The 27345-nt window shown below is 44.5% G+C and overlaps 1 protein-coding gene across 8 annotated transcripts in view; it reads right to left on the minus strand.

Annotated features, from left to right (window-relative positions):
* Positions 1–27345, minus strand: part of LOC137421229 (uncharacterized) — a 176086-nt gene that overhangs the window by 65185 nt on the left and 83556 nt on the right. For all 8 annotated transcript variants that reach the window (XM_078771737.1, XM_068107072.2, XM_068107069.2 and 5 more), the window contains 2 exons: positions 27051–27088; positions 15120–15154 (listed from right to left, as the gene is read on the minus strand). In XM_078771737.1, coding sequence (XP_078627863.1) covers positions 15120–15154; positions 27051–27088 — 73 coding nt within the window. The remainder of the gene's footprint in view (positions 1–15119; positions 15155–27050; positions 27089–27345) is intronic.

Here is a 27345-nt window from a genome sequence, read left to right on the forward strand (position 1 = left end):
ATATAAAAAAATAGAAATATAATTTGATTATGAAAATTATCACTTTTGTCAAGGGAGATGGAGAATAAAGATTTGATTTGCTGAGTTATGAGCAGCTATTCATTAATAGTAAAAAATTGGAAGTAATCTTGGGATTCCATTGTGATCGAATTTATATGAGAATCAAAGCTATTTATGGATATGAGCTTCATAAAAATGTGGGAGTACAAAATTAGCCAAATTTTGGAGAGGTCTTACACTGACTTCCCAGAGTACTCTGCTCATGGATTTTTATATATATAAACTTGAATTTTATCAGCATATAAATTGTGCTGTATGTATGGATGTGGTTTAGGCATAGATGATATGGGAAAATAGTAAAGAAAATTTTGCTGGTTTGAACTATTGTGGGTTTTCAGTTCTGGAGTTCAAACAAAGTCACTGGTTAACAGATGAGAAAGGATAGTAAATAAATTATTCGATGCTGGGCAAATTAAGTACGATATTACTAAGACTTATGAGAGCTATTGTTCTTCCTTACAGCAGTGGAAAATTATTGGAAAAAATTAGATCCAACATAATGAATCTATAAAAGAATGTGATAGGGATAATATCCTCAATTTGTACTAATTATTTGATTGTGGGTAAAGGAATTAATTTATCGTAGTGGATTGTTAACAGCAGCCTGAAAATGTCCTGAGAGTGTGCATCCATGTAATCAGAAATCCCAGATTTGTTTTTACAAACAACATTTTGGTAGAGGTCTTGTGTGGACGAACACTTCCTTGGTAGATAAAAAACGGTACTGCATGCTGGCAGCCACTTTTGCGGCCAGTTAGGCCAAACAAATTGAGAGGAAATTGTAGTTAAATACGTAAGTTACACATGGCTATTTGAAAAAAGGAAATTTGTTGAGATGGGAAACATTTTTCGAAGGTTTATTAAAGTGTTATAATATGACATGTGGCAAGGCAAACTATTGGATGGGAAAATTAGATCTGGCTATAGAATAAATTTATTGACCCCTTGAAGTTAATTCTTCGAATCATTGTTTCACTGGCATTTTTGTTCAAATTGGAAATAGTTTGGTAGAGCTTTGGTTACAACCTTTGGTTGCGGTATCTTGGAACGAAATGATAAACCATAGGAGATTGATAAGAATAGAAACGAATATGGACCCAAAATAGAAAGTTGGATTCATGCCTCTCATTGCAAGCAAGCACATGGGGCTAAGGTGGACGATCCCACAGAAAATGAGGCTGCACCTAGCAGCCCAGCAGAACATTCAGTGGCAGATAAATGATAGTCGTGATTTACAGTCATTTGAATTACATTTTAACACCCCTTGCATTGATAAACATTACATTTTCAACATGTGATATTCCTACTTGGGATAGTGACATTTATTTGCCTACATGACATACAATTACCTGCTGATATTAATACAACATGAGTGAAAAATGTATCACAACTACACTCATGATCAGGGGATTGAGTTCAACCCCGGGAGATAGGGGGATCAGGGTAAGACAAATAATCTGATTTATGTTACATATTAAGGGATTTTCTTTATTTACCTTTTAGGAAGCTTGTTAGTTTGGTATATAATGTTGAATGTCATCAACATATAATTATGTCATAGGTATGAATATATACAAGGAGTAGCAGACTTGTTTGTTGGTTTAGTAGTTATATTGGCAATTGTTTTAGTGGTGGCTTGCTTGAAAGCCTTAGTGACGGTGTATTTGAATAAGGTAACCAACAACACGATGATAACGCATGAAGTGACAAATGAGGAAAGAAATGTGGAACCAGAAAAGGAAGACTTTTATGGCGGCATAAATACTGAGATTAAAAGATTAAATCAAGTGATGTTGCAAATGAATACAGTAGAATTAAGATAATGGCATAACGACAATGTTATGAGTTGTGTCAATTACAATATCAGTGAACTCATATCACCACGAGTGACACACTGTTAGGGGAAAAAAAAAAAAAAAGAGGGAAAAGAAAAAAGTGGAGAGGAATTATGGTAATAATACATTATGCTTAATTTGTTGGTTTGGGAAAATTGTTGTTGGGAATTAGGTATTCCCGTTTGTGATTGTAATCATATACAATTTATTTTCTTAGAGTAGTGCTAAAATACCTGCATGAGTTAATTTTTGAACTATATTAACCTGAAAGCAATTGTGGATGCTATTCTTAGTTTAGTAATAAAATACATACCTGATTGAATATTATTTGTGTGACGCATATAAATGAATATAACTTTTTGTGTTAAGGAAAAACAACAAATTGTTGAATGTGAAACTGTCGGAAGATATACATGATTATGCTGATTTCATGGTAAGATGTACCCTATCTGATTCAGTGTGTGCGGAAAGCAGATTCAGATGTGACTGAGCATAAGGATAAGACGAGATCACATTTTGAAGGAAGTGCTAACGGAATTGGGAAGAAGTTCGAGAAAGAAAATTTGTGGCTAAAAATGAAGTTAATCATGGCATACACCCTCTTTCTCAAAGAATGATGAAGACATTCTCCCGTGTAACTTGGAGATGAATGCTTACCTTCACCAAGGAAATTTATGTGACCATTTGCCTGGATCACACTGCAACATATGAAAGAAAGGCGATCACTTACTCTTGTTCGAAGGCTTCGAACATTCATCACATCAGAAGTTGCAGGACAACGACATTTTACCCGCAACCTCTGTGAAATGCGGGGACATATGTTATTACTTCACCAACTTCCGGGGAGCCAGCATGGAGCTGGAAACCAATGGCTGTGCCTTTTCACAACAGCTGTGCGCGATTCTGCGGGCCACTCCTTGTATGGACCATGGATGACCTGAACACCATGGTCCCAACATCATTGTGGATGCATCCGGCATCCCTGTTCCACATCTTGCTGGCCAATCAACGTCACACCAATACTTGCTGCCCACTCACAATGAGGGAGGAGGCAAGTCGACTACAACTGGGTGAAGGCCTTGTTCAGGAATTACAATGGTTTACAGCAAAAAGTGGCAAGAATGCTACAAGGAGAGCAGGGTCAGTCTATGACTCCGCAATGTTACCACAACAGCGAAATCCTACACGAAGTAGTGCAGGAGCTATGAAGACATTAGGAGAAAATGTTTCATACCTGGATTCAAACACAAGTGATCAGCCCTTCCTTTCAAACAAAGTCAACATTTGTGTGGAGGCAAACGTTTTTGCCAGATGGTGCAGATGCTTTACAAAACTTGAAAATGAAGTGAAATTGTTGTATCTTGGTGATGGTGAAGTGTTGTTTTGAAAATATATTTGTGATGCAAATGCAATAGATTGAACAATATGGAAGGAGTCAATGACCAACGAAATGTTTTGTGATTCTTGCAGGATGACGGTGTATGCCTAAGGGAATTTGATTACCAAAGTTATGATTATTTACTTATACTTGTAATGATGTTTACTTGCAGTGATTGATTATTTACTTATACTTGTAATGATGTTTACTTGCAGTGATTGATTATTTACTTATACTTGTAATGATGTTTACTTGTAGTGATTGACTGTTTACTTATATTGATGTTTAGATTAATGGTTAATATAAACAAAAACAAAAAGATGAGGGAATTGTGGAAGTGTAACTCAGTGTAACTTATTGATTGGCACTGGTAACTCATTGATTAAAGACTGGTAACGATTTCGTAAATGGATGCCAAGAATGTGCACGAACATGGTAATCTCTTGTCCACCTGGTCACAGCCCCAGGCTGGAGCACCCCCCTATCGTTTGGTAAACGGAACTCGCAGCAGGAGGGGAGCGAGCTGATGCCAGGACTCGGTGCATGCATGACCTCGGGGCATTAGCGGAGAAAGGATTAGCGCGACAAGGCCCATAAAAACCAGAGCAAACGATGAGTCAGGGGACTTGTGACCAGAAGCTCTGACCTACGGAATGGAACGGAACCCTGTGAGCAGCGCTGAGAGAGGACCGGCCGAAGAAGAAGAACCAACGACTTGAATTAACAATCCGTTTAGCTATTGTAGTCTTTATTGAATTGAAACAAGTGACTTACCAAATGATAATAAATCCTTACTTTATAAAGCTGTTAAGGTCATATTGGAGTCTTGAGTCTCCCACACCATTTCCCCTACATATGATAGACCTGAGCCTCGTCCTGGTGGTGGGGTGGCTATCTTTATCAAAAACTCTCTTCCTCACTCTCCTTGCACTGCCCTCTCTCCACCCCACCCCCAGGAGTACCTCTGGCTATGGCTTCCTCTCCGCTCCCACCTTTTGTTCATATGTGTTCTGTACCGTCCTCCAAACAGTGATGAATCCATTTACATTTCGCTGTCGGACAACATGGACCAACTTCTATCAACTCATCCAAACTCTCTCTTCCTCATATGTGACGACTTCAACTGTCATCATGCCAGCTGGCTGGGTGTGGGTTCATCTCTCACCAGCCATGGCACCTCAGCAAAGGACTTCTGCGACTCATTGGGACTGACACAATCTGTCAATTTCCCGACCCGGATCTCAGCCAATGGAGTATCTTCTCTTTTGGACTTGGTTATGACTAACTTCCCTGCAAATGTCTGCTGCTCTTCTTCTGCTCCAATCGGTTCTTCTGATCATGTGCTTGTTAAAGTGGACATCTCGCTGGCCATTCTCAGAAAGCCTCCTCAGCGCCGACGAGTCTGGCATTTCACTCAGGCGGACTGGCACGGTCTGCAAGCAGCCATCAATCATCTGGACTGGTCTCCCATCTCTACTGCCTCTGACATCAATTCTTCCTGGGAATTCTTCCAAAGCAAACTGCTCTCTCTCATGCACAGATTTGTCCCATCTCGTCTTCAGTTGTCTTACCCTTCCTCCCGTCCATGGTACACTGAATCTTGTGGTGAGGCAGTTGCCCTGAAGCAACGAGCCTTTGCCTCTTGGAAGGCAAGTCCAACTGAAGGCAATCTCAGTTCCTTCCACCAAGCTCGGAACAAGTGTGTGTCTTCCCTCAGGAGTGCCAGGAAGCACTATCTCTCCACACTCAAGATTGAACTCTCAAACCTGTCTCCTTCCTCCAAATCCTGGTGGCGTCTGGTCAAATCCGTTGCTGGTGTTTGTTCCCCCTCCATCCCCTCCCTTACCTTGAATGGCTACACAGTTGACACCGCATGTGACAAAGCCGAATGCCTCAACTCTGTGTTTGCCTCAAAATCTTGTGTCCCAAACCCATCTCTCTCTGTTCCCACCTTTCCCAGTCGAACCCAACTGCTCCTGGACTCTGTGTCCTTCTCTCCTGACAAGGTGGATAAGTTTTTGTCAAACCTCGACTCTGATTCTGCAACTGGACCAGACGGCATCAGCCGACGGGTCCTAAAATCCTGCTCTGCGGCTCTATCTCACCCTCTCTCTGTTCATTTCACCCTCTCTTTTGCTCAAGGTCATCTGCCAGCATCTTGGAAATCAGCAAACATTACCGCTTTACACAAAAAGGTGCAAAAACAGATCCTTGCAACTACAGACCAATCAGCCTGCTTCCAATTAACAGCAAAGTCATGGAATCCATCATTGCTTCGGATATCAAATCCTTCCTCTTCTCCAATGGCTTGATCTCTGATCATCAATTTGGATTCAGACCAGGTCATTCTACTCTGGACATGTTGCTTCTGCTATCTCAACAATGGATGGAGGTCCTCAATGCCAAACAGGAAATCAGAGCTGTCTCACTTGACATATCACGTGCCTTCGATACGGTCTGGCACCCAGCTCTGCTCATCAAACTCTCCTCCTATGGTATCCATGGAAATCTCCACTCATTGCTTGCGGAATTCCTCTCTAGTCGTAGGCAACCTGTGGCCCTGAATGGATTTCTCTCATCTCCCCTTCCTGTTCTGGCTGGAGTTCCCCAATCCCCATGGTAGTGTTCTGGGCCCTGTGCTATTTCTGGTCTTCATCAATGATCTCTCTGACTCTCTGGAAAATCCTCTCTATCTCTTTGCTGATGACTCCACTATCTGCCACTCCACTCCTCATCCCTCAGATCGGCAGTCTGCAGCCTCCTCACTCTCTGCAGACCTGGACAAAATCACAGACTGGTCAAACAAGTGGAACATGTCTTTCAATCCTGACAAATCTCACACTCTTACAAACCTTTTATTTCAGAGGGGTTTGTGTCACTGGATGGAGACTTAACAAACCAGAGACCTGTTAGGGTATTGAGGGACACAGGAGCACATCAATCTTTGATGCTTGAGGGCATTTTGCCATTGTCAGAGAAGACGGCAACTGGTGTTAGTGTTCTTTTACAGGGGGTTGTTGGCTTTGTTAAAGCTCCTCTTCATGTCATCCATTTGAAGTCTGATTTGGTGTCAGGACCGGTCACCGTAGGTTTACAAGCCACTCTTCCTGTAGAGGGAATCTCTTTTATTATCGGGAATGATTTGGCCGGTGGTCGAGTTTCTGGTAATCTGATGTTGGTTGAAAAGCCCAGTATGGAAAATAACACCGCACAGTTAGAGCAGGAGATTCCGGGTATCTTGCCATCCTGTGCATTGACTCGTGCTATGGGTAGGAAGCGCTCTGAAGAGAAGGAGAAGCAAGGTGATGTGGATTTGGGTTCCTTAGAGGTATTGGAGGAAAATTCGGAAAGAGGTAATAGGAAAGGGAGTGACATCAAGGAACTTAAGGAAAAGGTGGCATCTGGAACCAAAGAGGAAATGGAGTGTCCGTCGGAGACATCTGGGAACGAGGTTGAACAAACGGTGCTGGTCCGAAAGAGACTTGTTGAAGAACAACACGGAGATTCGGAGCTCCGGAGTTTAATTGGTAAAGCCGTTTCAGAGGAAGAGGCTACGAAGATACCTGTTGGTTACTTCATGAAAGGGGAAATACTAATGATAAAATGGAGACCACCGGAGGTGTCAGCAAACGATGAGTGGAAAGTTAATTACCAAATTGTGGTGCCACCGCCGTACCGGAAGGAGATATTGAGTTTGGCGCATGAGACACCTTTGGCCGGGCACCTTGGAGTGAACAAGACATGTGACAGAATATTGGTACATTTTTTCTCGCCAGGATTGTGATGTGATGTGGCGGAGTTCTGTAAATCTTGCCATTCTTGCAAGCTGGTGGGAAAACCTAATGAGAAAGTCCCATCCGCACCTTTAAAACCAATTCCAGCTTTTGAAGAGCCATTCAGCCGAGTCATTATTGACTGTGTAGGCACTTTACCTAAAACTAAGGCTGGACATCAGTATTTGCTGACCATCATGTGTGCTTCCACAAGGTTCCCAGAGGCAGTGCCTCTTAGAAAAATTACTGCGGCAGTTATTGCGAAGGCCTTGATTAAATTTTTCACTTTGGTTGGCCTACCTAAGATCATCCAGTCTGATCAGGGTTCCAATTTCATGTCAACACTTTTTCAGCAAGTTGTACACCTGTTGGGTGTGGAGCAAGTAAGATCAAATACTTACCATCCCGAGAGCCAAGGGGCCTTGGAAAGGTTTCACCAGACATTGAAGAATATGATCAGAACGTATTGTTTTGAATGTGACAAGGATTGGGATGAAGGAATACCCTTATTGTTGTTTGCTACGAGGGAATCTGTTCAGGAGTCATTGGGATCCAGTCCTTTTGAACTTGTGTTTGGACACTCAGTGCGAGGACCGTTGAAATTGGTGAAAGAACAGTGGCTACAGGAGGAGTCACAGTCAACAGTGGTGGAGTATGTGCCAACGGTTAGGCACAGATTGGCAAAGGCTTGTGAAGTTGCAAGAAGAAACTTGAAAGTGACACAGGATAAAATGAAAGTGAGACATCACAAGAAATCTCAGATAAGAAATTTCATTCCTGAGGACTTAGTGTTAGTGTTGCTTCCTGTTCCAGGTCAGCCACTACAGGCTCGGTATTTTGGTCCCTATGCAATCGAAAGGAGGGTTAATGAAACAGATTATGTGGTGACAACTCCCGACCGACGGAAAAAGCGATAGCTGTGTCATGTCAACCGACTGAAGAAATATTATGAGAGGAAGCCTGTGGAGAAAATGGTTCCTGTCTCACCTGTCGTCGGGGTGCAAGAGAATCCAGAGGTTGAGGCCGGTGTGAAGTTTGATAACTTTGATGACCAGGCTTGTCCCAGATTGACGAACACGGAAGTGTTGAGTCATTTAGATGAGAAATTAGGTCATTTGACGAGGGAACAACAAGGACAACTATCCAGCCTAATTTTTGAGTTTGCACATTTGTTCACAGATGTACCTGGTCGTACTGACTTGGTATATCATGATATTGAGGTGGGGGAAGCCACTCCTGTGAAGCAACACCCCTATCGGATGAAGCCTGTGAAGATGGAGTATCTTCGGAAGGAGGTTCAGTATATGTTGGAGAATGACATAATCGAACCAAGCAGCAGTGAATGGAGCTCACCATGTGTGTTGGTTCCAAAACCCGATGGCAGTTTTCGCTGTTGTACGGATTTAAAACGGGTTAATGCAGTGACCAAGACTGACTCATATCCCATCCCGAGGATTGATGACTGTATTGATAGAATAGGCCCAGCTAAATTTGTAACTAAATTTGACTTGCTGAAAGGGTATTGGCAGATTCCTCTTACTGATAGAGCCAAGGAAATCTCAGCTTTAGTCACACCAAATGGGTTGTATCAGTACAAGGTTCTTCCCTTTGGATTGAAAAACGGGCCTGCTACATTTCAACAGCTGATTAATAAGCTTATTGCAGACCTTGAGGGGGTGGAGGCTTATCTGGATGATGTCATCATCCACACTATGACCATGGAAGATCATATTAAACAAATTCATGCATTTTTCAAGAAACTGACCGAGGCAGGGTTGACCATCAACTTATCTAAGAGTGAGTTTGTAAAAGCACAGATGGTGTTCCTAGGCCATGTAGTAGGTCAGGGTCAGGTGCAACCGGTGACAGCCACGATAGAAGCCATTGATCGCTTCCAAGTTCCAAAAGGGAAGAAGGAGCTTATGAGATTCTTGGGTATGGCTGGTTGGTACTGGCGGTTCTGCAGGAATTTTTCTGATGTGGTGGCCCCTTTAACGAATTTGCTGAGGAAAGAGACCAAGTTTGTTTGGGATGACAAATGTCAGGCTGCCTTTGCCCACGTCAAAGAGATATTAATGAGCTCTCCTGTCCTAGCAGCCCTGGATTTTCAAGCACCTTTCAAGTTGGCCATTGATGCAAGTGATGTGGGGGCTGGGGCAGTTCTATTACAGGAAGATGAGGATGGAGTGGATCACCCGGTGTGCTACTATTCCAAAAAGTTTAACAAACACCAGGCAAATTATGCCACCGTGGAAAAAGAGACCCTTGCTCTCCTGCTAGCGCTTCAGCATTATGAGGTGTCTCTAGGAAATACTACCTTTCCGATAAAAGTCTTCACTGATCACAACCCCTTAACCTTCATTCAAAAAATGAAAAATAAAAATCAGAGGTTGATGAGATGGAGTTTGGCTTTGCAGGAGTTCAACTTCGAAATTGAGCATGTAAAGGGCAGGGACAATGTCGTTGCTGATGCTTTATCCAGAGTGAACTAACTTTGGAAATTCCTGTAGGTTGTTTGGAAGTTTTGTTGCTTTATTTTGGGAAATATTAATTATTGTTGCTCACGTGAATTTATCATTTGGGGGGAGGGGGGGGGGTGAGTTTTACTTTTGTTTGTTAAAAGAGTTTTTGCATGCAAAGAAAGTTTTCCCTATGTTCCAACTTTCTTTCTTGAGGGGGGGAAGTGTTACGGATTCGTCACTTCCGTTGTTGTGGTTCTCATCCACTGTAAACATTTTTGGTTGCATGTAGTATTATTGTTATCGTTTAAGTGAAATAGAGATTACTGTTTTCAAAAGGTAAAAAAGTTAGTGTTTTAAAAAGCAACCGGAAACCGGATCGGGAACCGGACGATGAAGAAGAAAAAAAAGGAGGAAGAAGAGGCCTTTCAGGCGAGGCGAGTGAGGTGGACAAGGAGCCGAGCTGCGTTGAGGTTTTGAACAAACGCTGGCGAACGGGGGTCACTAGCGAACTTTGGGGTTTCCTGGGAAAGGGATTCCTGCGACAGAGTTGTTATCACTGTGACAGATAAACCTGCGTGACAGGTTTTGCGGTTGATTCCGAAGAGAATCAATGGAGTGCCGTTAAGTCTTGAGAACGGACCGTTGGCCATTTTGCCTCACGACCGATTTCGCATCGCTCCAGGTTTTTCACCTCGCTTCAACCATTTTCACAACCATCCAGACGTTAATCTGGTTTGTGTGTGTAACGTGGATTTTGATTGGGAATTTGCGGTTCGCCGTCTGTGAGCCGTTGAACGTCCATACCCAAAGGTTAATTTGCGGTTCGCCGTTTGTGAACCGTTGAACGTCCATACCCGAAGGTGTGATTTCCCAGTCGCCTCTTGAGGACAATTTTGCCTATCTTTGGCAGTGTGACTGTCAACCGAGCGGGATTCTGGTCTCGATACAACATCGTTCTGACGATCGCTTCAACGTCGACTTTGGCTTGATGCCGGGATAGAGACATTGGGAATGTTATTTTCACTCACTTGGAGCACAGTGAGTTATATTGTACGAAACTGATGGTACCATCATAGGAATTATATATTGGTTGTACAATTGATTAATATTGTTATTGTACTGTTATTCTTGTGTGACCTTAATACAATACTTGTTTGTTGGTAACAATTGGTGGGGTTTCACCATTGATTTTTGACAGACAGAATAACACATCTTTCTGCCGTGACTCCTCTCGGGGCTCAGAGGCACACCGTGACTGGGGTTTAGGGAGGAGCACGTAACACCTGCCATGCCTAACTGCTCGGAAGGCAACGGCAAACCACCTAGTATCACACACAAAGCATCCAAGGACCTGCCTTCAAACAGAGCACTTGATCAATTAATCAATCTTCTGCAGCTCATTCCCTTTTTTTCATTCGTAATTGTTTGTCTTTTCTAATTATCCACTCTGTTGAAGGTGTGCACATCTCGTGTGGATGATGTACCTCCATTTCTCTCTTTCATCCTCCTTCTTCCACTTCTTTCAAATTTCTGCATTCTGTCACTACCCAGTGTTTCTTGTACTCACATGCTCTGTACATCTCGAATCAGGCTCTGTACACCTCTAATCAGGCTCTGTACACCTCTAATCAGGCTCTGTACACCTCTAATCAGGCTCTGTACATCTCGAATCAGGCTCTGTACAACTCGAATCAGGCTCTGTACACATCGAGTCAGGCTTTGTACACCTCGAATCAGGCTGTGTACACCTCGAATCAGGCTCTGTACACCTCGAATCAGGTTCTGTACACCTCGAATCCGGCTCTGTACACCTCGAATCAGGCTCTGTACACCTCGAATCAGGCTCTGTACACCTCGAATCAGGCTCTGTACACGTCGAATCAGGCTCTGTACACGTCGAATCAGGCTCTGTACACCTCGAATCAGGCTCTGTACACCTCGAATCAGGCTCTGTACACCTCGAATCAGGCTCTGTACACCTCGAATCAGGCTCTGTACACCTCGAATCAGGCTCTGTACACATCGAATCAGGCTCTGTACACATCGAATCAGGCTCTGTACACCTCAAATCAGGCTCTGTACACCTCGAATCAGGCTCTGTACACCTCGAATCAGGCTCTGTACACCTCGAATCAGGCTCTGTACACCTCGAATCAGGCTCTGTAAATCTCGAATCAGGCTCTGTACACCTCGAATCAGTCTGTACACCTCGAATCAAGCTCTGTACACCTCGAATCCGGCCCTGTACACCTCGAATCAGGCTCTGTGCACCTCGAATCAGGCTCTGTACACCTCGAATCAGGCTCTGTACACCTCGAATCAGGCTCTGTACACCTCGAATCAGGCTCTGTACACCTCGAATCAGGCTCTGTACACCTCGAATCAGGCTCTGTACACCTCGAATCAGGCTCTGTACACCTCGAATCAGGCTCTGTACACCTCGAATCAGGCTCTGTACACCTCGAATCAGGCTCTGTACACCTCGAATCAGGCTCTGTACACCTCGAATCAGGCTCTGTACTCCTCGAATCAGGCTCTGTACACCTCGAATCAGGCTCTGTACACCTCGAGTCAGGCTCTGTACACCTCGAGTCAGGCTTTGTACACCTCGAATCAGGCTCTGCACACCTCGAATCAGGCTCTGTACACCTCTAAGAAGGCTCTGTACACCTCTAATCAGGCTCTGTACATCTCGAATCAGGCTCTGTACACCTCGAATCAGGCGAAGGACACCATGCGATCTTTAGCATGTGCGGTGCAGCTGCACAGCGTCCTGTCTGTTACACCGGCCCAGTGTGTGTTTAATTAGCTCTTGCACTTTATCAAACTTTCCCTGAATCCAAGATGACGATTAGATCATTTAGTTCATTCTTCTGCTAATGTAACATAATCTATGTCCACAAAGTAAATTTAGAGATAGTGAGAGAAAAGGAAATGAAGATGGGCAGAGAAATGCAACAGGTAGTGGAGATAAAAAGGTGACCAGATGAAAGTCAAAAGTGATGGAGATACAGATAAAGATAGATCTGCAGTGAACACGAGGAACGAGTGAAGATTAAATAAATAATTATAAGGATAAAAAGAATAACAATGAAATTAAGATAAAACTTTATTTTAATTGAATTTGGCCATCATTAAAAAGGTCTTTCTCCCTTGTTGAAGTTTTTATTATATTTTGCCACAAAAACACCATAAAACACCATATGCAATCATGTCGTATTCGTTATTTTCTCACAGAATGGAACCGACCGATTTGCGTTAAATGCAAACAAAATGGGGTGCACGGCCACAAAATGGGGTGCACGTCCACAAAATGGGGTGCACGGCCACAAAATGGGGTGCACGGCCACAAAATGGGGTGCACGGCCACAAAATGGGGTACACGGCCACAAAATGGGGTACACGGCCACAAAATGGGATACACGGCCACAAAATGGGGTACACGGCCACAGAATGGGGTGCACGGCAACAGAATGGGGTGCACGGCCACAGAATGGCGTGCACGGCCACAGAATGGGGTGCACGGCCACAGAATGGGATGGACGCCAACAAAATGGGGTGCACGGCCACAGAATGGTATGCACGCCAACAAAATGGGGTGTACGGCCACAAAATGGGGTGCACGGCCACAAAATGGGGTGCACGGCCACAAAATGGGGTGCACGGCCACAAAATGGGGTGCACGGCCACAAAATGGGGTGCACGGCCACAAAATGGGGTGCACGGCCACAAAATGGGGTGCACGGCCACAAAATGGGGTGCTCGGCTATAAAATGGGGTGCATGGCCACAAAATGGGGTGCAGGGCCACAAAATGGGGTGCACGGCCACAAAATGGGGTGCGCGGCCACATAATGGGGTGCACGGCCATAGAATGCAGTGCACGGCCACAGAATGCGGTGCACGGCCACATAATGGGGTGCACGGCCACAGAATGGGATGCACGCCAACAAAATGGGGTGCACGGCCACAGAATAGAATGCACGCCAACAAAATTGGGTGCACGGCCACAAAATGGGATGCACGGCAACAGAATGGGGTGCACGGCCACAGAATGGGGTGCACGGCCACAGAATGGGGTGCACGGCCACAGAATGGGATGCACGCTAACAAAATAGGGTGCACGGCCACAAAATGGGATGCACGCCAACAAAATGGGGTGCACGGCCACAAAATGGGATGCACGCCAACAAAATGGGGTGCACGGCCACAGAATAGAATGCACGGCCACAGAATAGAATGCACGGCCACAGAATGGGGTGCACGGCCACAGAATGGGGTGCACGGCCACAGAATGGGGGTGCACGGCCACAGAATGGGGTGCACGGCCACAGAATGGGGTGCAAGGCCACAGAATGGGATGCACGCCAACAAAATGGGGTGCACGGCCACAGAATAGAATGCACGCCAACAAATTGGGGTGCACGGCCACAAAATTGGATGCACGCCAACAAAATGGGGTGCACGGCCACAAAATGGGATGCACGCCAACAAAATGGGGGTGCACGGCCACAAAATGGGATGCACGCCAACAAAATGAGGTGCACGGCCACAAAATGGGGTGCACGGCCACAAAATAGGATGCACGGCCACAAAATGGGGTGCACGGCCATAAAATGGGGTGCACGGCCCATGTGACCAGAATTTTTCAGACAAATCATGTCGGGACTCTGTATATACAGAGACTCTAGCTGTTACTATGCATAGAGGTGGTGTGCTATTGGGGGGGGGGGGGGGGGGGGAGTTGATTCACTCTTTTCATCTTTTCTTCTGTGCTCGCTCTCGCTCTGCTGTGGATCCTTTGGACGCTGACAGTGATCTGGACCCATGTCTCTTCCGGCTGGGATGTTTGGCGGTCATGAGCTTCCTGCTGTTCATGCTGAAATATTTCCCACACTCACGTAATTCCGCGTGAATGTTTGTTGTGTGCCTACGCCCATAATTGCAGTTTAGCTTGTTTGTTAAATTCCAGTGATTATTAATTGTTTTGATGTGGTCTATTTTGTGTCTTGCGCCTTTTGAATGATTATTTATCAAAACTTTTGTGGAGTTCCCGCCATCTTTCTCAGGATGACGGTTTGGCTTATTGATAACCTCTGAAGGTATAAATTGGGTAATTGCTTAATTATAACTGACGTGGTTTCAGACCGTGTTTGGAGTAGGAGCTGACATAATCCTCTCCGTGTCTCAACCAAATTTAGTCTTAAGCTGACTATCTGCGAGATTACAATTCCTGGCCTGTACAGTTCCCGTCTCTAATCGCTTGTGCTTCTGCAATTGCAGCCATAAACATGACAAAAAGGTAGGAGAGATGTAAAAGCAATCGAAAGTGGGAAAGAACAGATGAGGAGGTGGGAAAGGGGCAGAAGAGTTAACAATTCCTTTGGTATCTAAGATGTAGAGGACTTTTGATCTCCAGTGTTTTCTTGGAGCTTTGGTTGTTAATTGATGGCAGTTTATTGCAGTGTATGGATGGGATTTCCATCCTTTGTGTAAAACCTAACAACAACCTTCAAAAGCATGTGTGGACACCAGTGTTCAGGGGTAAAGAAGCCCATGTGCTGGGTGCCACATATTTTCAAGTTCAAGAATGTCAGGAAGCCATAACTCACCCAGTTGGATTTGTCAAGCCTTCCTCAGAGCGTTCCTACAAGGAGATGCAAAAAAATTAAAGAGGAAATGCAAGTAAACACAGTCGATCACTACACTACACTTCCAACCTTCATAACCCGATTACATTTTACCATAACCCAAAACTAGGATAAAGAAAAGTAATTTTCCAGGTATGATCTGCATGGTATGTAACTATCAGGCATTGATGAAATGGTTAAAACCATTCTCACCAGATGCTACCTCTATAAGAGAAATTATAGCACACAGACAAAACGATGTACGTAAATATATATGTATATATATATATATATATATATATATATATATATATATAAATATAAATATAAATATATATATATAAATATAAATAAATATATATATATATATATATATATATATATATATATATATATATATATATATATATATATATATATATATATATATATATACATTGTTACGGATCTGGGGGACGGCACTCCCGTTAGCAAGGGGGGGTTAACCCCCTTGTCTTGTTAAGCTGGCCGTCCGACCGGTCCTGGGGGTATGACGTCACTCCCGGTCAGCGCTGAATAGGGTAGTACGCCAATCCTTCCTATGACCTAAGTACCAGTGCCTTCCGGTACGCGAGGAAATACTCCCGCCCGGGCCGCAGCGTAATAGATGGATTGCGCCGAGCGAAGCGAGCTGTGACGCGGGCCGTTAACAAAGGACTAAACCCGATTGTAAGCGGTTCTGCCAAAATCGCACCACAGGTACTCAATTGGGAAATCACTAAAGCGATCGGACGAGAAAGAAACCAAAGAATAAGAGGGAACAGGGATTTATTAATTATTTACACAAAAACCAAAACCAAAGAAGAACAACAACATACAACATGCATTTTAAAGGCCATTTTCCCTACTAGAGCGGGGGTTAGCCTTGCGGTCCCCATGACAATCTTCTCCATTTTTCCCTATTTTCTGCATCTCTCCTTGTTAACCCCCTTGCCCGCATTTCTTCTTCCACCATCTTTAGCCAAGTCTTTCTCGGTCTTCCCCGTCCTCCACTTCCTTCTACATTCATTTCCATCACTCTTCTCAACCAGTCACTTTCATCCTTCCTCAACACATGACCAAACCATCTCAACCTGTTCCTCTTCACAGCATCAATCACAGGCTCTATTCCCATCATCTTTCGCAATTCATCATTTGTCTTCCCCTCTCTCAACGATACTCCACACATCCGTCGAACCATTCGCATTTCCACCCTTTCCAACCTTCATTGCTGCTCTACGTTCATTACCCATGTCTCGCTCCCATAAATCATAACACTTCTCACACATGCAGCATACACCTTTCCCTTCAGCTTCAACGACACTCCCCTCATCATCAGCACGCCACTCAGTTCCCGAAACTTCTTCCATGCACATCTCACTCTAGCAACCGTTGCCGAGTCTGATCCACCTTCTCCATTCAGCATGTCTCTGAGGTAGCAAAATGTTTTCACACCTTCCAGCTTCACGCCGTCTCCAAGATCCAACTCAACATTTCCTCCATCTGCAGCTCCCTCTGTGCACACCTTACATTTGAATGTAGCTGCCACACTGGTTAATGACCCTGTCAGACCACTACATTTTTGATGAACCCACTCAGCGCACATTGTACCTTGAATGGAGTTCACTCCGACACCCTTCCTACACACAGCACAGGGCCACTTCCCAGTTCTTTCCACCTCATCACATGCTTTACCACTTGCCATCACCTTCGTCTTTCCGATATTCACCTTCAGACCTTTTGTCTCCATACATTCCTTCCATTTGTTCATCTTTTCCTTCAGTCGCTCTTTCACGAGCCTCGATCTTGTATACAAAAAAAAAAAGAAAAAAAAAAGTCCATCCATACTTTCCGCAATCAACACCAGATCATCTGCATACAACAACTCCCACGGTAAACCCTCCTTTACGTTCTGAGCCAGCACCTCCATCACAGCTACAAATAGTAGTGGACTTAGTACCGACCCCTGATGCACTCCCACCTTCACCTCAAACTCACCACTGTTCCCGTCCTTCGTCCTTACAGCTGTGCTCGCTCTTTTGTACATTGCCATCACTACTCTGATCAACCATTCCTCCACTCCTAACTTCCTCAATGCCCATGTCAATACTTTGCGTGGAATCCGAACGAATGCTTTCTCCAGATCAACAAACCCAAGAAACAACTTCTTCCTCTTCTCCATGTACTTCTCCTGCAACTGCCTCACAATGAAAAGCGCGTCTGTCGTTCTTCTTCCTGGCATAAATCCAAACTGCATTTCGTCGATCTTCACTTTCTTCCTTATCCTCCTCTCCAACACCCTTTCCAATACCTTCATTCCATGCTCCAATAACTTTATCGCTCGGTACGAGCCACACTCCAGAGGGTCACCTTTCCCTTTGTATAGAGGGACGAGGGTACTCAGTTCCCAATCCACTGGAATGCGGCCTTCTTTCACCACCAGATTACAGATCTCTGTCATTCTCTTCACACCCCAACTTCCTGCTGCCTTCAACATATCTCCCACAACTCCCGTTGGCCCTCCCGCTTTTCTACCCTTCATTGCTTTTATCGCTTCCTCAACTTCTTTCTCAGTTATCTTCTCTGCCGGTCCTACAACTGGGTTACTCTCTATGTTGCCATCCCATTCATTCTCTGTATTCAACAGCATTTCCATATATCTTTTCCATCTTCCTTTAATTCCATCTGGGTCGACAACGATTTGTCCCACTTCATCCTTCAAGCAACTCACCCCCATCACATCACACCTCTCTTTCGCTATCTGCTTTGCAATCCTGAATACTGCTTTCTGACCCTCTTCCGAATCCAAGCGTTCTCCGAACATTTTCCTACATGCCTCCTGCGCCTTTGCTACCTCTTTCTTTGCAGCCTTCCTGGCTGCCTTATAACTTTCATGCTCTGCTGTTTCTGCTCCCGTACCCTTCGCCTTCTGCCACTCCTTGAACTTCCTCCTCTTCTCGTCAATCCTCTTTCCAACTTCATCATCCCACCACCATGTTTCCGAGTGCCTCGGTGGTCCTTTTGTCCATTCACATACCTCACCAACGGCTCCCAACAGACTAGCTTTCATTGACATCCAACCACTTTCAAGCTCAACCACATCATCCTCGACCCTACTCAGCCTCTCTTTTAATGCCTCCCTTACTGTCACCTCTTTCAACCTCCACACCTTCATTCTCGGTTGGTACTTCACCCGCCGAGCTCTCCTCGCACCTTCCACCCTTATGTCGCAGACAACCAAGTGGTGCTGTGAAACAGCCTCCTCCCCCGGGATCACCTTTGTGTCCCGGAGGTGCCCCCTATCTCGCCTATGCACCATCAGGTAGTCAACGGTTGTCGTCGACCCACCTGACGTGTATGTAACAAGCTTATTATCCTCTTTCTGGAACTGAGTATTACAAATCAACAAATCAGCTCCACCAGCAAACTCCAAAATCCTTTCACCTTCTCCATTTCTCAGACCATATCCGTAACCCCCATGAACTCCCTCAAAACCATCCATACTCCTTCCCACATGTCCATTTAGGTCTCCTCCTACCACAACGACTTCCTCATCTTTCACGTTTTCCATCAGCTTCTCTATCGCACACCAGAACTTGTCCTTCTCTTCATCGCTTCAACCAACCTGCGGAGCATATCCCGAGATGACGTTAACCAAGAGCTTTCCAATCATCATTTTCACCATTATCAACCTATCACTCACTCTAGTCACACTCACCACACTGTCTACAAACTCCTCAGAAAACAGGACAACAACACCATTCACGCCCTCCAGGCAGCCTCGCCACATAAACTTGTATTTCTGTCCCTGCCTACCCTTCACCATTCTCACACCATTTCCCTTCCATCTCGTCTCTTGCACACAACATATGTCCACTCTTCTTCTGACCAATACTTCCACCACTTCTCCTGATCTCCCTGTCATTGTCCCTACATTCCATGTCCCAAACCTCAGAAACCGATCTCCACTTCGGGCTGTACCCTGCCCATATGTAGTTGTAATTGTCATGGTTCTCTTTTTGAGGCAATGTTTTTATGGCCGGATGCCCTTCCTGACGCCAACCCTCTTAGTCATCTCTTACGACACGCAGGGATACGGTGTACCTATTCTAATCCAGGGTACACACTGGGAAACTTTTAAAACATGGAAATTCTGGGGGGGAGGGCGGCGTCAGCATCACGGCTGCGGTTTAAACATATTTAAAAATAATATTTAAATAAAACCATGAAAAACAATCTGGGAAAAGTCTCTAAGTGAGAACGTGGATTTGAGAAAGCAGGAGCAGAGGTGGAAGAAAAACGAGATATAGGGGGTGGGGCACAAGTCGAGACGAGGAGGAGAGCGAACAAGTACGTGTCCGGGAGGAGAGAAATAATTAATATAGAATTTTTTGTTTTTGTTTGTTTATTTATTTGTTTGTTCTGTTTTCAAAACGCTGGACAAAGGGTAAGATGTTCGTGAGAGGTAGGGGGGAGAAAAGAAAATCAAAGAAACAAGCAAATACTATGAAGGAAAGAACTTATATTCACAAAACACTGACGGGGGGAGGGGGAGGAAGCCCGGAGAGACCAGGCCGCACGAGGCGCACACAAAAAAACGACTAATTACACACACATTTGCAACAACTACAACACAAAAATCAAATAGAAACACACAATAACACATACACAACAAAATACCCAGTGGAAAGTTGACACCAAATTTGACAAAAACCAAAGAAGAAGGGAACGAAAGTAATTTACAGAAGAAGAGGAAGAAGAAGACAGCGCAAATCCTTAAACAGTCTTACTTAAACCCACAGGACAATACAGACGGACTCACACGAATAGAGAATTGCAGGCAGGAATGGCTGGAGGGATGAGAAGGGCAGACGGTCCACTGAACGGGCGGCAGGGAGGTCCGGGGATCGCGGCACGACGTCGAGGTCCCGCTTGAGCCTCCACGCTCCGGTTCAGTGGCGAAAACCCGGTCGTCAGTGCTGGTTGGTATCGCCCACGAGCGTGCCGACTCTCACTCACCGCAGGATGTTCACGCCAAGAAATGAATGGTCGATCCTCTCTCCCTCCTCACTCAACTTCTCGGGTCGTGCTCCCTCACTCATCTGCCACGAAAAGGCTTGCGCTCGCGCTTATATTGCGAGTGGTGCGACCAAGCCGCCAACTCCGATGACACGCCTACCATTTGGCTCACCTCGGCGCTGGTGGGTCGGCAAGGGCTCTCTGGCTCCACCTTTGATGACGAGGTGGTGCCACGCTCGTGCTCCGGCAGCTCCTCCCCCCTTCTCTCCATTCTTGGCCTCGTGCGTAATGGAGTTTGGGGCGAAGAAAACAGCCCAATGCAACGGCGGCGAACGCCGCCTTACTGTTACTTCAAGGAGACGATTGGGTATATTGAAAGGGGACCTATCTTAGTTGATTGATGCAATGTAGAGTCAACTATTGGAAACACAGCCTTACCTGGAACACATAATAATGACATAACTATAGAGAGATCCTAAAGTGTCCTACGTGTTGTACATGGACTAACTAAGGTGCAATCTTTAATTAACAGCCAATTAAGGGGACATGTACACAGGGGTCATTTATAAAGGAATTTACTACTAAATTTACATGTGAAGGTTCTAAAAACCATAAACCGTCTTCTATATATCTTCTATATTATATATATATAAAAGAAAGTTTTTGTTTGTTTGTCTGCACATGCTAATCTCCTGAACGGTGAAAGATAGGAGGAAATCTCTGAAATAAAAAATGTCGGGACGGGCCCCGGGAAGTTTAAAGGCTAGGTGGCGAGGCTGGTTGAGGCCCACCTTGGCCAGGCTGGGCCCATTTCGCAATTAAAAGCTGAGCTGAATTATAGTAGTCAATCTTCTATGGCCGCGAGTAAAAGCTGAATTATAGTAGTCAATCTTCTACGGCCGCGAGTAAAGGCTGAATTATAGTAGTAAATTCATTCAAAAAGAACCCGGGCAACACCGGGTGCTTTCGGCTAGTATATATATATATATACGAGGTGTGTTCAAAAAGTATCCGACCTTTGTTCATAAAAAATACTCGTATCCAGATACAACAAACTTCCACTAATCTCCTTCAAAGTAGTCCCCTTGGGCTGCCACACACTTCTCCCAACGGTTCTGCCACTGTCGGAAGCAGCGCTGGAATGCCTCTTTTGGGATGGCGCGCAGCTGGTCCGTCGCATTCTGCATGATGTCTTCTCTGGACTGAAATCTGGTCCCTTTCAGGGGCATTTTCAGCTTGGAGAAAAGCCAGAAGTCACACGGAGCCATGTCGGGAGAGTAGGGAGCCTGACGAAGCACAGGTGTGTTGTGTTTGGCCAAGAAACTCTATCAAATGTGAAGAATGGGTGGGTGCTTTATCGTGATGGAGCTGCCAATTGCCCGCTGCCCACAGGTCCAGCCGTTTGCGTCACACAGCGTCACGAAGGTGACGCAGAACCTCTTGGTAATACTCCTTGGTGATGGTTGTGCCGTGTGGTGCGTACTCGTGATGAACCACGCCACTGGAGTCGAAGAAGACTGTCAGCATGACTTTGACATTGCTGCGGACCTGCCTTGCCTTTTTTGGCCTCGGGGATGTTGGATGCTTCCATTGTGATGACTGCAACTTGGTTTCTGGGTCGTACCCATAAACCCAGGACTCATCGCCAGTGATCACTGTGTTGAGGAAGCTGGGATCGCTGTTCACAGTCTCCAGCATGTCCTGTGCGATCTCCAAACGGAGTTGCTTCTGCTCAATCGTTAGCAGCTTTGGTACGAACTTCGCTGAGATTCTCCTGAAGCCCAAATCCTCCTTCATAATGGAATGAACGGATCCAATGCTGACGCCCACCTCGTCTGCAAGTTCTCTGATCGTGATTCGACGATCCTGCATCACGAGGGTCCTCAATTGGTCAATGACGATCTCATTTCGGGATGTTGAGGGCCTACCCGAACGTGCTTCACTCTCCACTGATGTGCGGCCATCTTTGAAGCGGTTGTACCATTCCTTTATCTGTGTGGTGCTCATTGCTTCGTCCCCGAAGGCCTGTTGAATCTTGCGGATCGTTTCCACTTGGGAATCGCCAAGCTTTACACAAAATTTGATGCAGTAGCGTTGTTCAAGTTTTTCCGTCATTTTGTCAAAAACGAAAATCCGACGGCACTCACTTACACTTCCTCACTCATCGGTGGTCTGCCGTCGAATGACAGCTTCTGCAGGTGGGAAAAAATTCACGCGTGCGCATTAGGATCGCCTACATACGTGCACCAATCAACGCCTCCCTAGCTTCATTTGTTTACGCACGACAAATTAAGGTCGCATACTTTTTGAACACACCTCGTATATATATATATATATATATATTCCAAACGGGTAAAAAAATCATTCATTTATATATTTGAAAAACAAGTCATCTAATTTTTACAGGCTTTTAAAAAAAACTATGTTTTATCCTGAGTTCAGGTTTAATTTTAAGCTAATCCATTATTTTATTTATATAATATCTTGTGTTGATATTTCCCTGAAAATGACAATCGTGAATCGCAAATAACATCAAACCATTAAATATAGTCCTAATTTTATCAATCTCTTCCGATGTAAGGAAAGGAGCTTCCCCAACATAATAAACACCAATAGCAGTGTGAAAGTCTTCTTTAAATAAATGTTTGTCTTCATCATAAAAATAAATATTAATCTCTCTTATTAATCTTGTCAGGTAATTCATTTTTGGTGTAATTTTGAAATAGTTGTTTCTTTTTATATTTTTTATTATCATTAATTAAAGGATAATCACAGAATATTGTTGCGGTTTTGAGAACCCCTCACTTGTAAATAATAATTATTGTCAATAATTCCCTGTAAATATCCCCATCTCCCAAAGGTCAAAGGTCGCACCCTAGTTAGGCCATATTGCAACACGTCGGACACCATAGGAACCTTCTTCAGTTATTTCATTAGTATGTGTTTCAGGTAAGGCTCTGTTTCCAATAGTTTGACTCTGCGTTGCATTAATCAAATAACCTAGGCCTCTTGTTCAATCCCCTTCATTTTGCGGCTTAGCCTCCCTCCAAATTGGATTGCGCGTCTCTGCCAGCCGCAGCGCTGGCTCCAAACGCCATTAACCACATGGTCAAGCTGGAGGAAAAGGGGGAGGAGTTGTCGGAGCGAGGCGTGGCCCCATCAACGTGTCACGAAGGGAGGAGCCGGTGAACCCTCGCGCCCAATCAGGGCCGAGGCGTGTTCACAGGTAGGCGGACCTAAAAAGCATGCAGCTTGATACGCGAGCGCGTGATAAAAGCGCTCGCGTGGGACTACTTCAATAGAGCCGTGGTGAGTCAAGAGGTTGCGAGGCAGAGCAGAAGGGAGAGCCAAAGAGCAGCGGTGAGTCAAGAGGTTGCAAGGCAGAGCAGAGGGGAGAGCCAAGGAGCCAAAGAACGAGACCAGACACGAAGTTGAGTGAGAGAGTTGGTCCGCTCACGCCGACAATACCGCAGCAATACCAACCGCGCTGCCTGCCAGGTTTCGCCGCGGACCCAAAGCGTGGACCAGAGTGAAGCGTGAACCTGGAGCCAGACCTCAACGCCTGAACCATCTGCCCGGACCTTCCTCCCCTGCCATCTGCCTGGACCTTCCTTCCTGCTATTCCCCTTTCATGTAAGTCTGTCTGTATTTTCCTGGGCGTGATATTTAAGACTGTGTAAGCTTGCCCTGTGTCCTTTTGCTCTTCTTCTTGTATATGCCCTTCTTTCGTTTTCTCTATTAGTAGTATAGTAATAAACCATATTTGTTCTTTCCTTACCTTTTGGTTTCCTCTCATCCGATCGTCTTTGTCTTTTCCCCATTGAGTATACGTGGCACGATTCGAACCGCTCATAATCGGGTTAGTCTTTTTGCTAACGGCCCGAGTCGCAGCTTGCTTCGCTCGGCGTATCCATTAACGCTGCGGCCCGGGTTGGAGTTATCTCCTCGCTTCATGGCCAGGGGTAGCACTCAGGTATTTGGGACTTTATTGACCAATCACCCTGGCTACTCCCGACCGGAAGTGACGTCATAATTTCCAGGACTGGGGGATCGGCCAGTTTGAAAGACAAGGGGATTAACCCCCCTTGGTAAGGGGAGCGCCGACCCCCGAATCCACAACAATATACATTGTTTATAGGACTTTGACTGTGTTTAATCCTAATCTATCACAAGCCGGACAATTCTCTAATTGATCATATGGTGCATCAGGGAACTCAAGAGGCTCAATATCTGCTATATAGTTTAGATTCATCATATATATATCGTAAAACTTTGTTTTGAACTAAAATTCATCTTCACTATAATCAGTGCTTTCATAATCATCATCATCAATTAAACGACGTTCATAACTATCGTTTGATTACAAACTCTCACTATCATGACTGTCTTCTGTTCCAATAGAGATAGTATCATTATCATTACTATTATCACTATCATAATCCCCAAAATCTTTGGTTGTATAAAACCGTCTATATCCATATACTTTTTTTCAACTACTACATTTTTTATATTAAAGGTAATTTTAAAATGGTTCTTAACTACGACTGAACGAAATGTCATTTCACCCGATATATTAACATCTTTCATTTCATCAAGTTTTACATCTTTAGGGTTGTTGAAAGAAATACAAATTTCCCCTTGCTTACTACTAATAGTTTTATCCTCCTTTTCGATAGCTCCAGTAAAAAAAAGTTTTCTTTTTTGATACTTTTACATCTTTCATTACCTCCTCTAGTTTACTATAGATCTCCATAAATAGTGGTGAAACTTTTGTTCTAACTACTTTAATTGATGTCTTCCCAAAGACAGATAATGCTCTTCCTTTAAAAGGGATTTGAGTAGCTCATATTATCCTTCTTAATAGGTTTAATCCAAAAGTTATTGTAATCATCTTTGTTCAATTTTACATGAGTACATTATATTTCAGTATCCTTTTTAAATGGGGAGATTGATTGAATTTTTTTTAATTTTTTTTTTTGGATACAAGTTCGAGGCTCGTGAAAGATCGAACATTAATCACACAAAAAGTCAAGCCGACACACAAAACACAAAATAAGGGGAGCGGTAGACAAGATGGGGAGAGAGGGGGAAGGACACAAACACAACATTTGAGAGCAAGGACATCGAGAGAACTGTGGGAGGGAGAGGGCTTGGGGGGAGGTGGGAGAGGTATAAAACATATGGACACTGCAAGGACTTCCAGGAAAGAAGTTGGAATTTCAAAACAGTGTATCTGGGGTGAAAATTAGCGGGGGTAGAAAAGATCAAGGTTTTGGATGGGGGAAGATAAGAGATGGTGGTGAACAGCTGTTTTGAAAACCTGGAGGGAGGAGTGGGATTGAAGGGACTGGAGGAGTTTGTTCCAGAGGCGGGAGAAAAGGCGAATGAAAGAGTGAAGGTGAGAAGAGAGCCTTGATTTTGGCAGTTTAACCATAAGAGGGTTGCTGGCAGATCTTGTGCGACATGTAGGAATATTTGGGGGACAGAGCACAGAGAGAGCTGGGGGAGCAAGGCCGGAGATGAGTCAGTAGAAGACGGAAACACCACCAACCTGCCTGCGGTGAGTGAGTGAAAAGCCCTCGGAGTTAACTTCATCACAGGAGATGGCAATGATTTTGAAAGCTTTGGTTTCAACAGCGTGAAGCCGAGCTAGGTGTGAGGCAGGAGCACCGGCCCAGAGGGGGGGGACAGTATTCCATTGAGCTGCGGATGAAAGCCTTGTATGTGGTGAGGAGCTCAGGTGTGCCAAGGAAGAACTTCGCACGACGGAGGTTGACCAGTCGGCGACTGGCTTTGGAGGCCAGCTTGGAAATGTGGTTTTCCCAGGAAAGATCATGACAGATAGTGAGACCCAAAAGCTTCAGCGACAGAACTTCTTGGAGAGGATTGTTGAGAAAGTGGATGGGAGGGTTGTCCAGTCGGTCTTTTCGGAGATACATCGTAAGAGTGTGAGATTTGTCAGGATTGAAAGACATGTTCCACTTGTTTGACCAGTCTGTGATTTTGTCCAGGTCTGCAGAGTGAGGAGGCTGCAGACTGTCGATCTGAGGGATGAGGAATGGAGCGGCAGAGAGTGGAGTCATCAGCAAAGAGAGAGGATTTTCCAGAGAGTCGGAGAGATCATTGATGAAGACAATTGATGTTTTGAAACATTGTATTTATTAAGCCAAAAAAAAAGAAGGAAATGTTGCCAATAAATCAATGAAAAAATAATTGACGATAATCTTCAGGAGGGGATATGTGGTTCAGGAGGGGCTCAGATGAGATCATTAAGAGGATTTTATCATTTCATCTCTGCTCAACAAAGATACTTGTGCCAAGAACCAAGTTCCAACATATTGTTTGCCAATATTCTCGATGGTGTTTCTGCTTTACAGAAAATTAGGTTATTTCCTAAATTAAAACAGGAGGAAATATTAGTTGGTTCTCTATACGAGTATAATGAAAATATGGATATTTTAGAATAAAGGATTTAACCTTTGTTAATGCAAAGATGAGGAAGGGAGAAATAGGGGGAATTTTTGTAAGGATTTGGGGTTTAGTCAAAAAGTTTTTCCTTTTTCCCCCATTGACTTCAATGTTAAATTTTAAGTGAGCCAGAACCTGCTTTTTCCCTCTACTGGTGGGTACAGAGAATGAGGGGATAGAGACACAAGATTTGGAAGCAAACAGAATAGAGACATTCGGCCTCCTCATGAGTGGAGTCGGCTGTGGTGCCATTTGAAGTGAGGGAAAGGATGGAGGGGCAGCGCACACCAGAAACAGATTTTAAAAGGTACCACCAGGTTTTAGAGGAAGCAGACAAGTTTGATAGTTCAATTTTGGGGTTGGCCACATTTTATAGTCAATTCAGCAAAGTCATCAAAGTCAGCAAACCTGTTGGTGGGAGAATTGTCTTGCCGGAGCATCACCATCTGGAGAAATGCAATCCACATTTAATTAATCATCATCAGCGTTTTCCTTTGCTCTGCAATGCCAACTCTCATTCAAATTTGTTTTCATAGACAAAAATAGAATGGTCGGCATAGAAAACTTCAATCATTCCTCAATGTCTCACACTCTACTCAGGTGCTTGGACCGTGTAGAAGGGATTGGGTGAATCTGGCTACCGTCGTTTAGTACGGGGATAGAAAGCAGTCACAGCCACCCATCAGTCAAATACGTGTTACAA

The sequence above is a fragment of the Myxine glutinosa genome, chromosome 2 (genome assembly GCF_964187855.1).
Source record: "Myxine glutinosa chromosome 2, kmMyxGlut1.1, whole genome shotgun sequence".
NCBI classification, from domain to species: Eukaryota; Metazoa; Chordata; class Myxini; order Myxiniformes; family Myxinidae; genus Myxine; species Myxine glutinosa.